This window comes from Neolamprologus multifasciatus, chromosome 15, assembly GCF_963576455.1.
Source record: "Neolamprologus multifasciatus chromosome 15, fNeoMul1.2, whole genome shotgun sequence".
In the NCBI taxonomy this organism is placed as follows: Eukaryota; Metazoa; Chordata; class Actinopteri; order Cichliformes; family Cichlidae; genus Neolamprologus; species Neolamprologus multifasciatus.
The window spans coordinates 3,071,950-3,087,036 of NC_140453.1; the positions used below are offsets into that span (position 1 = coordinate 3,071,950).

At 43.1% G+C, this 15,087-nt stretch overlaps 1 protein-coding gene across 1 annotated transcript; it reads left to right on the top strand.

The window, feature by feature from the left end:
- Window positions 1–697: 697 nt before the first annotated feature.
- On the top strand, window positions 698–14,408 carry ism2b (isthmin 2b). The gene is made up of 6 exons (XM_085132161.1): window positions 698–3,420; window positions 6,944–7,195; window positions 8,382–8,709; window positions 10,516–10,653; window positions 11,079–11,147; window positions 11,367–14,408. The coding sequence occupies exons 1-6, from the start codon at window positions 3,310–3,312 to the stop codon at window positions 11,882–11,884; spliced, it is 1,416 nt and encodes a 471-aa protein (XP_084988287.1). The 5' UTR covers window positions 698–3,309; the 3' UTR covers window positions 11,885–14,408.
- Window positions 14,409–15,087: the final 679 nt, after the last annotated feature.

The following is a 15,087-nucleotide window of genomic DNA, read 5'->3' on the forward strand; positions in this document are numbered from 1 at the left end:
CGTTGTAGTGTGTTACTGATGGTGACCTTTGTTACTTTGGTCCCAGCTCTCTGCAGGTCATTCACCAGGTCCCCCCGTGTGGTTCTGGGATCTTTGCTCACCGTTCTCATGATCATTTTGACCCCACGGGATGAGATCTTGCGTGGAGCCCCAGATCGAGGGAGATTATCAGTGGTCTTGTATGTCTTCCATTTTCTGATGATTGCTCCCACAGTTGATTTTTTCACACCAAGCTGCTTGCCTATTGTAGATTCACTCTTCCCAGTCTGGTGCAGGTCTACAATTCTTTTCCTGGTGTCCTTCGAAAGCTCTTTGGTCTTGGCCATGGCGGAGTTTGGAGTCTGACTGGTTGAGGCTGTGGACAGGTGTCTTTTATACAGATGATGAGGTCAAACAGGTGCCATTCATACAGGTAACGAGTGGGGGACAGAAAAGCTTCTTACAGAAGACGTTACAGGTCTGTGAGAGCCAGGGATTTTCCTTGTTTGAGGTGACCAAATACTTATTTTCCACCCTGATTTACGAATAAATTCTTTACAAATCCTACCATGTGAATTCATGGATTTTTTTTTCACATTCTGTCTCTCACAGTTGAAGTGTACCTCTGGTGCAAATTACTGACCTCTGTCATCATTTTAAGTGGGGGAACTTGCACAATCGGTGGCTGACTAAATACTTTTTTGCCCCACTGTATACAGACAACTTTATTTATTTAACATGTGTTTGTCGGCCGTTAGCGATCTCTTATTTGCGGAAACCATTATCTGAGTGGAAAGTGTGTTTCAACTTCACTACATGTCTTAACTTCAGTGCAGCACTACTGACGGGCGTTTATATGTCCAGATGACGTAGTCACTGAAAACCTGTAAGGTTTGTTTGGTTATAGTCCAAATGTCATTGGGGTTTTCTTTTTGGTTTTTTCCTTCCTCCACTTTATCATTCACCAGATGTTATCATCCTCTGGAATGACATTCCATATCAACCTGCTTTTTGTGACGCATTTGTTTTTTTTGGTTTGTTTTGGTCCGACATTACTGTGTAAGGTCACCCCAAACATGTGGCTTTACAAGCCACTGTCAAACATTGTTCATCTGAGTGTGTGTTGTTTTTGTTTTGTTTTTTTTAAATGTTCCATCACTTTATTGATGTGAGCTGCAGTGTCAGTGTAGCCAGGAAGAAACCTGGCCAGCGTCTGGCCAATTCCCGCAAACACTCGATGAAACACAAGATGTGTGTGTGTCTAATGTTTTGGGCATTTCAGCACAGCATGACTGCTATTTGCTGGTCTTTTAAACTGTACATCCATCATACATTAGTCACTTTTTTTTGTTTTTTGTTTTTTTTTGGTCTGTATCATTCCAGTACTGTGTTCACAAAAAATAGTTTGACTAACAGATCGGTGATGCATTTGCTGTTAACAAGCAATAAAATGTGGACCACTTCATTATGATCTGTATGCACCCTGACATAAAACTCAGTTTCCTGCAGGGCCGTGCAGTATGTTAAGTCTTCACATTTCTGTCCATGGAGGCAAAAAAAAATGTAATTGCAAACAGCAACACGGCTGTTTTTCTCAGCCTGGTTTCCCCTCACTGAAACTGCAGGTTTAATGTCTGCAGAAATGATTCAAATGCAGAGCTGCTTACAATACCTGTAAACTTGCTTGCAGTGACCAGTGGAAACTTATCTGTTGCTTTTGCCTTTTGGCATCGTATTTGGGTTGGAGATAAACCACTTAAAGGAGTTTATAAAGCCATGATGTTTGTTGACCGTGCTGTTGGACACGGTGCTGCAAAGATTAAATCACTTTCTTTGTATCAACTTCTGGAAAGACGTTGTGTTTATTTACCACACACACGCAGACTGCAGGCACAGCTCACGAAGAATACGTTACAAAGCCTTCTTGCCTTACAGGTCAGCATTCCTTACAGTCCAGTCATTGGCTGCCCTTTAACCTACTTTTAAAGCAGTGACACAAATTTAAATTGATTAAAACAATTTCACAGAGCTAAAGCTGAATAATTCACTTAAGTGTTGTCAAGCTCATCTTACATTCGAGGGTCATGCTTTGATCTTAAGTAAGGAGGACAAGTAAGAATACCCTTTGTCAGCATAAAGATGTGTAACTTCACATTTTATCTCTGAGATATCTCATTATTAGGACAAAAAGTGCAGTTTCAACTACATCTCAGTTTACCTATATAAAGATGTAGTACATGAAAGAAATCTGTCACTTTGGGCTTAAATTTATAAGAAATGTGTAAAATCACAGAGAAGTCTGTGACCTCACTGCCCAGACTGTCCTGTAATTATAAAGAAAGTTTTTGTTAATTCCTGGGAAATTCCTATTTTTGTTTATTTTACCGTGGACACAGTAAAACTAGACATTTCTATGGTATCATTTAATTGCTTATCTGTTACTTCATCATTGTAGTATTAATGTCTGTGTCTTTATCAGGAGGATAAGCTGTAACATTTATGAAAATACAAAAAAAACAATTGGTATTCGAGATTGAAGATAATCTCTAACTTTTCCCAGTAACACGTGAGAGCATGTCCGCCTTGTGGCTTGCTGTCTGCAACGCAAACTAAACCTTACCATGTACCTCAGTGCCCAGCGCACCCACCCTCCGCACAGCTGTGAGCAATGAGCATCCTGCCCCCTCCTCCCTCAGCATCAACCCCCCCTGAATGCATGCGTAAAAGGAAAGTTTACCGAAACCGGTTGGCTGGGCGGTGCGCGCGCACACCCTCTCCAGAGCCGGTGGATGAACTTCAGCTGGATAATGGATGAACGCATCAGACAGACAGCTAGCAAAATGCACAGCGTACTATGAACTCCAGATGTCAATGTATTGGAAGTGAGCACCCGCCCACGACGAGTGAGTCACACTCTGAAGTAGCTGAATAAGTGAGCGACAGTGCGGACGGGGAGTTTCTGCGTGGGGTATTTAACTTCTTTCTGGTACTTAAAGCTCCTCCGTCCCGCGGTGTTTATGGAGAAGCGCAGCATCGAGCTCGAGCCGCCACACGGACTGACAGTTGCTGCGCGAGGCGCTGGTGTCAGGAATGGATAGCGCGCGGGATACCTGCGGACGCTCGTGCGCATCTTATTAAAGTTGCGACACTTCTTGATAGACGAGGCTGAAAACTTTTATTTGTCCTGAGCCAAAAGTCGGAGAGAAGAAAACACGAAAAGGACACGAGCGCTTTGTGTGTTGTTGTTGTAAAGCTGTAATCTAACCTAAAACACACAGTGAAGCACTTTTACCGCCTTTAAGCTTCACGGGAAGCTTTGAAGTGGAGAAGATGAGTCAAGAGGTCCCGAGAAGATTTCAGATGCTGGTTGTGCTCTGGTCAATACTTCTTGTGAGTGTGGTGACAGGGTTACCGACCAGACGCAAGAATATTGCCCACAAAGTAAGTTCTCTTCTCCATTTTTTCACTTTTCTTTTCCCTTTCTGTGTGTTGGCTTTTTTGTGGCGTAGAGTTTAGCAACAAGTTCGAAAAAGCCACAAATCACACTTGCCACTGACAGGCAATTAGCTAATGCTTTGAAGTTTTTGCTGATGGTTGTAAAATGTCTCCTGAGTCCTGTTCCTTTTATTACTACAATAGCTTATAAAATTGTACCAACATAATTTTAAAACTAAAGCACAATAAAATATCAGAAAGTTAGTGCTTAGCTTTAATTTCCCATTCAGCCTCTTGGTAATATTTGCTTGGTGCAAATTATTTAAGTTATTCACTTTGTTTGCAACATTTAAAACTTATGTTGTGCATTTGTTTGTAATTTTGTTTTCTGAAATTTAAAAACACCTTAATGAAATGTGCTCACCCTCTTTTTCCAGGCAATCAACTAAAGAATTTCCACATTAGAAATTTGTTGCCTTCTTTTGTTCCACTGCTCTCTCCATGTAAGGTTTGCCATCTCTGGGCATTCACTCTGCTAAATCCAAACTCTCTGCACACACACACACACTGTGCGGTGTGTCAAAGGGGAATGTTTGTGTTACACATGGACATATTTGGATATCAAAGTCCGCTTGTGTGTGTTTGTGTCAGGGTTCAGTTTTTGCCTTTGAACTCTCTCCTTCTTGTGTGGCCTCCCATGGATGCCCTATTGGGACTTTCTCTCTCTCTCATCATCTGCCTGATTGATGTCAAAGCAAAAAGACACAAGGAAGGACTCATTAGTGACGAGAAGAAAATAAAAATCTTACTGTGGCTGCTGTGACTGCTCATTTCATTCACCAAAAAGCCAAATGTTGGCGACTCTCTCTGCCTGTGCCCCCCCCCCCCCCCCCTGCATGTGTGAGTGGTGGATGAAGAGGGGAGATTAGCAGAGGAAGACTGCGGGAGGAGGAGGACAAGCTCAGTATGGGTTAGGGTGCCCAGTAAGGAGATGCTTATGTAACCAGAGAAAGGATAGCCTTAGGCATCTCTCACACTGGAGCTCAGGTCAAGTGTCATTCATCTGATTGTTTACGTTGGCTCTTTTTTGTGTTAATGTGGAATTTCCTGTTTTTGCCTTTACCCCCATGCCTCGGTGGAGAATAGAGGGAGGGGCGTTGTGTTGAAGTGGCCTCTTTTCCAGATACTGGGACCTGTTTGCCCTCTTCTGCTTTGTACCCCCACTACACATACCAACTTCCACTACCTCACCCTGATTCCACCAGGCATGCATTTGTTGTCCTATTTCCATTTACACAAAGAGGGTGATCAAAGAGAGTCCATAGTTTATTGTTCTTCTGTAATGGTTTGGAAACAGCCAAGTGCAGGACCCTTTGATATCTGCGGGCGCATAAATCAGGGCTGCCATACTGCATACCCCCCTCCCCCAAACCCCAACCGGATCTTGTCCCTACCCCTCTACTCTGGCTCACCCCATCCAGTCTCCGGACCTCCTCTCCCTAACCTAAATGTGTGTCAGCAGCAGTAGCAGTGACAGTAGCCCAACATTCAGTCTTTCCGGGCACTTAAAAGCAGGACGCTGCAGTTTGCCAAAAGGGTCTATTGTCAGGCTGTTTCAAGAAGAAAATCTAGTCCCCAGGCCAGAGCCGAGTACCCCCGGTGCATCATGCAGTGTCCCTGTTAAAACGCACTGCATGCCATCAGCCATGATGCCTTTGATCAGAGGAGCCCCACTACCAAGAGGAGGAGATCACGATCAGAGAGAATGAGGGGGAGGACGAAAGGAGGAGGAGAGTGATATACAGGGCGAAAGAATACAGGATCCAGATGTGTAACAGGACGAGATGAGGAGGGTGTGAAAGTATGCGGTTTCTTTCATGACTCTGGACTTGAGATTTTGTGTGTTTGGTTTGTGTCAGCCCGTTATGACCTGTATGGACTACGGTCAGGTACAGGGATAAACGCAGCAACGTGGTGGTGAATTTTTACCAGTGAAATCTTATATCAGACATGAGATGTAATGTTGAAGATGGTGAATCATTAGATCTGTGTGTAGGGGGGGGGGGGGACAGCAAGTTGGCGGTCTTCTTTGGCTGATTATGTATTATAAAGTATAAAATGTTCAGTAAAAATTGTGAAAAATCACATTAAATGTTCATCTAAAAATTCTAAAATCCAGTAAACATAACTGTTTTACATTAGTAATATAAATACACCTGTAGTGTTACTCACCGCTACTTATATTCTTACAATTAATGTAAAATTCTTGCTAAAAAAATGTGCACCATCGCTATTTTCATTCAACTTTTGGTGTCATTTCTTATAAGAAAAGTGGCAAATAGTGCAAAGAAAACACCTAAATGTATCCAGAAAAAAGTATCTGTTTGTCACCACCAGCTTACACATATTTGAGGAGGGCTCACCTTTATCCATCATTTATCATCCCCGACAGGCGCCGCCTCCTAACCAGCTTTATGTGTTCACATTCTTGGATTTGACTGACTACATAAGTTCTTTATGGGATGATCACAGGCGGTCCCTGAAAAGTCTGCCCTGTTCTCGAGGCCATAACCATAAATCACGAACTGACTGGTCATTCATTAAAGCGTTTCTTCTGCTCTTTAGCCCACCGACTGCCACTGTTGTGCTGAGCGTACCACAAACTGGCACAGGTCCAATCTGAAATTCTTGTCAAATCATATGTTTGGGCCAGTTAGCTCTTTCACAGGATGACAAAAACATGAACGAATGGCAGACAAGGGTTCATTAGGGGTTTTTGTTTTTTTCCTCTTTACCAGTGACTGTCATGAAACAGTCCTATTAGATTTAAAACAGACTAAGCAAAAAACAATCACATTTTAAAGACTACATTCTACATTTGGTGCATGTTTCCGCAACTACCCACTATTATAATGTCACCACTAATCACCATTAATCTCGGAGATCAGCGATTCTTCCTGCCAGCGTTCCTTCTTAGTAACTGTAAAACCTGAAAGGTCAAATTAAGCAGTGGCAGTAGTGGCGGCAGCACAGCAGGTTCAGACACACTCGCATCAGCCCAGGGGTCCCACGCCTCCCAGGCCCTCTCATTAAAGCTAAAAGCGGATCTCTCTCTGGCACAGGACCCTCTTTGTCCACGGCCTGGATGGCATGACTGTTGTGGGAAAAAAAAAGAAGAAAATGAACCGAAGGCTGGGTGATGACTTGGCTGGTTAGTGGATGCCCAGGGGCCTTTTGGAATTGCTTACCAAGCTGCAAAGCGGTGGATGGTGTAAAGGCTTTCTTCCTGAAAACTGAACACTAATTGTTTTTAGACCCTTCAGTAAGCCACTATTAATAATAGATCTTTCTTTCTGCAATCAGCCCTTAAGCAGCAAACACTGGTGGTGTCTGCAAACTTTGTCACCTTGCAAGCAGAACCGCACCTTAAGAGTTTTTCTGTCAAGAGTTCTCTTGGTTAGTTTCTTAAATTATTCCAGTAGATAACTTGTGCTCACTGTAACCTGCATTTACCTGTTCTTTCCGTCAGGCTCATGGCCAGTCAATTCATAGTGGTGGTGTCCAGTTTGCCTCTGAGGCTTTGGAGCAGCAGAACCAGGTTCAGAGTCTGCTGCCTGAGCCCCACAGCCACCAGAGGAGGTGGTCTCACCCCCAGCACCGCTCCCTTGGTGTTCTTCCACAACCTGAGCCTGAGGAGGAGACCAAACCTTTTATACTGGATCTGAAGAACTTTCCAGACCTGGCCAAAGCTGACATTAACTCACAGAACCCCAACATACAGGTTAGTAGGGACAAGAGAGTCACGTGATATTACCTCTATGGTATATGTCTAGAGGCTAAAAGGAAACCCTTTAATGTCTACAACAACGGTCTCCAACCTTTTTTGCGCCACGGACCGGTTTATGCCCGACAATATTTTCATGGACCGGCCTTTAAGGTGTCGCGGATAAATACAACAAAATAAAACGAGTACCGGTACCAAAAAAAAGAAGATTTATTCATAACACAGGTGAAAAGACCCAGGAAAACCGAGTTAACGATAAAAACGATAACAAAATAATGCTGAAAACCGATAAAAACCCTGAAAACCATATATTTCACACCTGAGCCTCAACTCTCGCGGCCCGGTACCAAACGACTCACGGACCGGTACCAGTCCGAGTTGGTTGGTCTACAACAAACAGATGAAGACACAGATTTAGTCTTTTCTATGATCTCTGCAGGCACTTATCTTCTCCAGTTTGGTCAGAGTATTCAGAATGCGAGACAGTTTTACCAATCTGCTGTACATCAATATAAGTACAGAGACATTTGATTTCCGAGGAGATTTTATGTAACATCGACCTACAAGACCTACCCTAGGCCGAGGATAACAGCAAGAATATACCCAGCTATACTGAAATGACCATAGAACTCGATCTTCAAGCTACTTTCTAACTATTCATTTTACAACAATTACAGAAACATAGCTTTTCTCTTTAGTCTCACTGCTGTCTGGTCTTTACATCAGCTGAAGTGGGCCCTTGGAAGTACTGTGAATCTAGGATGAGTCATATCGAGGTAATGAGAGGTAGTTATCCAGAATAAAGGTTCGTATTCTCTCCCTGAGAGGATCGTTTAGTTGACTGAGTGCTCATGCTCACGTCTGACTGGCTTACTTAGATCCGGAGAGCGGGTTTCCTGACTAAAATACCCTTCCAAGGATTTGACATGGTTGATTTCTTAAGAAGAGTTGTAAGTCAAGCACTAAAGCTGCAAAAAGTATATGCTGTACTTTGTTATAACCGCAAAAGCAGATTTATTGTAGCGATATTGAACATTTCAGATGGATAATATTTGATTATCTTTCATTGACTCAATAATAATAATTAATTTAAGCGTTGTTCATGCTGTCCGCAGTGATATCAGTGGTGAATGTGTTTGTGGCTTCCGTCTGATGAACAGGGACCTTCTCTTATTTTACTCAGGTGACCATTGAAGTAGTCGATGATCCTCAAATGGAAGTGGAGATGGACCTTGCCAAGGAAAAAGATTGGCTACCTTCCTCTTCCTCCTCCCCCTCATCCACAGTAGATTTGCTCGGAGGCAAGAAGCTTTTCTGGCCCCTGTTTTGGAGTTACACCGATTCCAGCGAGGACAGCAACAGCCGGTCGGGCATGGAGGAAACTGGCGAAGAAGAGGAGGAGGAAGATTACTCTTTGGATTACGGTAGTGAGGAGCCCTTACCCAGCGGAGTAGGCGGGGACTGGGATACTCGCTGGAACGAAGGCTGGGATCCAATACAGAGTTACTATGGTAGGTTTTGCCAAGTGGTGCACTCTCTGTGTGTAACTAAGGCCGTATGAACAACTGTTTCTGTTTCCCAAAGGAAAAAAGGTTTAAAAATAAACCTTTGGACGCTAAATAGCTCAGTAAATCATATTGAAAGCGATGAAGATGGTCCTGAAGTAGAGCTGGAGAAAGAAGTGTAGCTTAGAAAGGCTGCATGTTAACTGTAGTCACAGAGATCCAAACAATGCTAGCAAGTGAGGCTGCATGAGCATTTGAATATGAGGACATTGTGGGTTATGGGTACTTTGAAGTTGACACTGGTTGTGCTGGTCGCAGAGGCCTGCCTTTTGAAGATGGGTCTGATGCTTTTGCTAATGGCAGCGTGAGGCCGGCACTGTTCCCTGGGACAAAACAGCCCTCTGCTTGTAGACAATTAGAGGGCAGATTGGGAACAGAGAATGACAGCGGCCATTTGTCCGGCCCTTTCATCTTTCCCTGGGACCCCTCGGGCCCCCCTCAGACCCCGATGGTCCCCAGTACCCTCGGCGGCTTGGCCTTTTGAGCGAGTTCAAGAATTTCGGGGGGCTTTAAAGGATCCACATAACTAGTGTTGTGTCTCAGCTTGCACAGACAATTTGTTCAGTTGTAAAAATAGTAAATAGTGCGAGATGAGAAGAGGTCAGATTTGTACAGTGAATGAAAAGCATATTAATTCAGTGCACAGCCATAGACTCACCACAGCATGAACGTTTTAGTCGTCAAAGGTTTTCCCATAGATACAAATTTGTGCACAATTAATCTATTTGTGTTTTTGAACAGTTATGAAGGTTGACGCTGCACAAAACTCCTCTATTTTATTGTAATGCAGTAACAGGTGCTTAAAACTTTACTGTAACGCTTTTCCTCTGTCCTTTATATCGGTATATAGGCTCCATCTGTTTAACTGTTGTGTGTATAGACGAGCGAGCAAAGGCAACAATGCCTATAAAGTGGTCACATCTAAAGGCTTGGTGAACATAAATCAAGGATGTCTGCCTTAGCTTCTTCTATAATTAAGACTCTCCTGAGACCTCATTCCCGTATGGCCACATGGCGAGTTGGCAGCGCCCACAAAGTAAAATTGGGTGCTCGCTACACCCAAGCTGGTATTTCTGCACCCACCTCGCCTTTAATCAAGAATGACTTGTTTTCAGTGTTATTAACACCACAAGGAAGCATGGCGCGGAGGCGGACAGCCACAGCACAGCTTCTCTCTCTCTAATTTTACTGAAGCCTTCTTAAAAAGAACATGTTTGCATGGGAAAGGTTAGACCAGGAGAAAATTGGACTGAGGCAGTCAGGAAAGTTTGAAAGCTCATTTTGGATTAGCCTGTCGAAGCGCGTGTTTAGTTCATAGCAACACAAAACTGTGTTATTGTATTTTGCCGGTTTTTCCTCTTGTGATTGTAATTATTTATCAACACTTCGAAGCTGCTTCCAATTAGCTCCAGCTATTACAAAAGGAAGGTGCAGAGCTGCTATTCTAATCTTCTCATCACCTCTCGTAATCTTTACGACACTTTTCCCATTGTGTAAATTCTGTTGTGCTTTCATCTTAATAGGCTTTTTCTTGTTTGTGTGGGATAGGTTTTGATCAGTAGGAAATGAGTCACAAAAACTTAATCTGAGTTCACAGAAAATGCTTTTTTTTCAGTCTCTGATGCTCTGATGAAAGCCACAAGGCTGAAACACGTTTGCATGTTTGTGTGCATAAGAGCAAATAAACGAGTGAAGCACTACTTGTGTACCTTTGAGTTCTTGACACTGATGTTTACATTTTCTCTTCCACAGAGAAAGACATAGATGATTGGACACCCTGGTCTCCCTGTTCAGTGACATGTGGACATGGTGAGAGGAAGAGGACCAAGTCCTGTGGGTACTCCTGCACTCTGACAGAAGCTTCTAAATGTGACCTGGAGCCCTGCCCGGGTAATATTTTACTTTAACACGTGCATTAAATCAGCGGTCCCCAACCTTTTTTGCACCACGCACCGGTTTATGCCCGACAATATTTTCATGGACCGGCCTTTAAGGTGTCGCGGATAAATACAACAAAATAAAATTAGTACCGGTACCGAAAAAAATAAGATTTATTCATAACACACGTGAAAAGACCCAGGAAAACCGAGTTAACGATAAAAACGATAACAAAATAACGCTGAAAACCGATAAAAACCCTGAAAACTATACATTTCACACCTGAGCCTCAACTCTCGCGGCCCGGTACCAAACGACTCACGGACCGGTCCGAGGCCCGGGGGTTGGGGACCGCTGCATTAAATGATTCAGATTTTTATTCAGATTTGCAGGGCTTTTTTTTCCACTAATCTGCTAATCTATCACTCTCTATGTAGGTGATGTCAACACTGTGGTAGAGCCTTTCCCTTTCGAAATGGAAAATGGCACAGAGCCTTTTGGAACAGGTGAGTGTTTATTCGGGAAGTTTTCCATAACTGTAAAAAAGGTTTCTCAATCAGATATATACTGGAACTGGATCTCGATTGGGCTTACTCAGTAGTGTAATGCAGATGTGTACAGATGCAAGTATAGGATTCAGACTTGACCGCACGGTGTCCCTTCATCTGTTCATGCTCTCAGCAGTTGCAGAGATTAATGCGGTGTTGCTGTCTTCTTTCCAACAGATGTAGACAGCTGTGAGAAATGGCTCAATTGTAAGAGTGAGTTCCTGCAGAGGTACCTCCATCAGGTGTTGTCTGAGCTGCCCAACTGCCCCTGCTCCTACCCTTTCGAAGCCGCGTACGCCGTGGTCAGTGTCTACGATGACGCTCACGGACGGCCGTTCCGCTGGCACGACGCCAGCGGCCCCAAGGAGCGCCTGGACATCTACAAGCCTTCGGCGCGCAGCTGCATCCGCTCGGCACTGTCCAGTGACTCGACTACCCTTGCGGCACAGCACTGTTGTTACGACGACCGCGGGAGGCTGATCACACGAGGAAAAGGCGCAGGCACGCCGAACCTGATTAGCACCGAGTTTTCGCCCGAGCTGCACTTCAAAGTGGATGTGCTGCCTTGGATTCTGTGCAAGGGAGACTGGAGTCGCTTCCATGCGGTGCGACCACCCAACAATGGACTGAGTTGCCCAGAAAACCCCCACGAGGACGTGTTCATGAATGAACTCGAAGAGGCCAGGGAGTACTGAAGGACCACAGCCAAAACTACCACTTCACTCAGAGTCAGAGGGCCCAATCCTAATTTGAGGGGAGGTAGCCTACCTTAAAAGTCATGACATATTACATCAAAGCCACCTATAAATAATTAAATAGACATGACTTGAAGGAAATTTACAGGTTAGGAGTTTTGCGGAGGTTTAGGAATATTGGTGAAGTCTGGTTTCCTCAAGTTAGGATTTGGCACAGTATCCTTATATCGGCCTCAACCAAGCTGAACTAAAAGAAAAAATACGTTGTTGTCTCATCACTTGCCAACCTGTTACACATCTGGCATGACACCAAGCTCTTTCTCTTTATATTCAGTACTCTCTCCTGGGTGTGTGCAAGCATGATGTCTGCCTACTGGCTTTTTTGATGCTATCTTTGAGCGCTTGTGATTGACAACACCAACATTAAGAAAACATCCTGATCATGCTTATTGTAGATTTTACATGAGGAAATATAATGAATATGAGCTTGATTGATTGATGGAACAAGCATTGGACAGTCCAGGTGATAACTAACTATGCTGCTACAGTATAAAATCCTTCAGGTTTTACAAAGGCATTATAAAGTGGAACAAGACATTAGTTTCACAGGACACATTCATTCAGCCAGTCCTCTGAGTTATTTAACTGAAGTAGGAGGTTATTGAGAAATTTGAGGTCTCAGCCAGACAACTAAGCTAAAAGGATTTGGAACATTCATTTGCAAGTGCTTAGTTTGCTAGAGAGAATGATGCTATTAGTCTTCAGGTAGAAACTATAAAAGAACAGAACATTTGATTTCAAATGCTATTTCACACCGATTGATTTCAAGAGTTTCCACACATTTTCTTTCATTGCCAGGAAGTATATGTGATCTGGGTGCCAAAGAGATAAAACAAAAGTCTGACTGTTGGTGCCTGTGTAAATCCCACCTCCGTATCTCCACGCAACGTGGGGAAAACATTACGTTCTTTTAGATTGTGTCTCTGCTATCTTCTCAGGGGGGGGACTAGCTGACCATCACAACAAATTTGCTCATTTACCTCGACAGCGGAGCACTATTGGATCTTGTACAGTCTTGTGGGTAAAGATTAGTAGAGGCGTGTTGGGTGTGTAATCAATAATTGCTGAACAGATGATGCTTTAGTGCAGTTGGAGTCCTTTGATCCCTGTTGTTGATGAATTGTGTGGTTTGTTGTTTAAGGTCTTTGAGTTTATGTACAGTGCTTGATTGGATAGAAAGGACATTGCTTCTCAAATAAACATCCCTGAGAGGTTATTCAGGTAGCGACCCATGAACAGGCTGACGCAGGATACTGGTAATAGTCTCTTACCGTTATATGGTGTGTGTTCAAGTGTGTGGCTTAAGAGTGTTCAATTCAATTCAATTTTATTTATATAGCGCCAAATCACAAGAAAAGTCGCCTCAAGGCGCTTCATAGATACAGAGAAAAACCCAACAATCATATGATCCCATATGAGCAAGCACTTTGGCGACAGTGGGAAGGAAAAACTCCCTTTTAACAGGAAGAAACCTCCAGCAGAACCAGGCTCAGGGAGGGGCGGGGCCATCTGCTGCGACCGGTTGGGGTGAGAGAAGGAAGACAGGATAAAGACATGCTGTGGAAGAGAGACAGAGGTTAATAACAGATATGATTCAATGCAGAGAGGTCTGTTAACACATAGTGAGTGAGAAAGGAAAAACTCAATGCATCATGGGAATCCCCTGGCAGCCTACGTCTATTGCAGCATAACTAAGGGAGGATTCAGGGTCACCTGGTCCAGCCCTAACTATATGCTTTAGCAAAAAGGAAAGTTTTAAGCCTAATCTTAAAAGTAGAGATTAAGTGTGGCTCGTGAGATTGATCAAGCGACCGTTTAACCGCTCTCAGAATATATTTTGGCTTTGTAGCTACAGAAGTTTTTTAAACACTGCACATCATTTAAACAATCCTCACTCCTATAACAGCCTATCAAAATGATGTGCCACTTGTCCTTTCTATCCAGTCTAATTCTATGGATGTCTGCTCCAAACCTTTATCTTTTCAGGAAGTCTGCATCCAGATGCATTTTTGCAATCATGCATTTGCATTTTGGTATCACCAATTCTAAAGAAAAGGCACTTTACTTTTGCCATTTGTTGATGAGAGTGTTATTGTGAAGGGAAACTCGCCAGAAATGCTGCATTGTTATATGAAGGTGCATATATACATATAACTGTTCTGTTGAGAAAAGCATGACCTTTTTGTGACTTCTGAATCTAGTATTACATATATGGTGTTGTACAGTATTTATTTGTCTGTTCTTGTTTTTTAAGTTTGCTGAAGCTTTGAAATGACTCTACTCTCATCATGGTGCACTAGTAAGACTGAATAATGAAGGCACCCATTAACTAAAGGGAAACCTGCCTCATATCACTACATGAAACAACAACAGGTGTCTGTGTTTTATTCTGTTCTACTGCAGTACTCTATAAATATGTTGCAATTATACTGAAGAAATATATATATAAAGACCTTGCATTCATCATCTGACTCTTGTGGTGTTTCTTTTTCCACTCTTTAGGTACTGTGTAGTAGAGCCAAGCTGAATGCTTTAAAAACATGAGCAGCCTGAGACTGCACGCCTCCGCCAAGGCTGAAATTTCCCTCAACAACATGCATGAATTGAATCCCTGTATCCAGACAGTCATGTGGATCTGGATCAACTTGTGATATAGCAATATAAAGAGGATGTCTGTCGTTTTTAGTCATTTCTATTCAATATGCATTTGGAAAGAAATGATTCTGAATGTGCAGTTTTTTCCTATCTAGCAATGGTAAACAATCCTTTAAAAAATTCCTAATCCAGATCCGTACTGACACTTCTAGGAGCGCCAAGGCCTACGAGGGGGACCTTAACCCAACAAACTGAATGTGAGGGAAACAGTATGCAAGAGTTCAACAATATATCTAAAATTAAAAAAAAAACAAACAAACTATGTAGGTTTTATGCTTAGTCCAAAACATGTGAAGGATGCACTCACCCAACCACTTTATTAGGTACACCTTGCTGGTAGTGGACCTTTTCCCTTCAGATCTACCTTCATTCTTTGCGACAAAGACGCAACAACGTCCTGGACACATTCCTCAAAGATTTTGGTCCATAGTGCCGTAACAGCATCGCAGAGGTGCTGCAGATTTGAAATCTACAGCCAAGAATCCCCC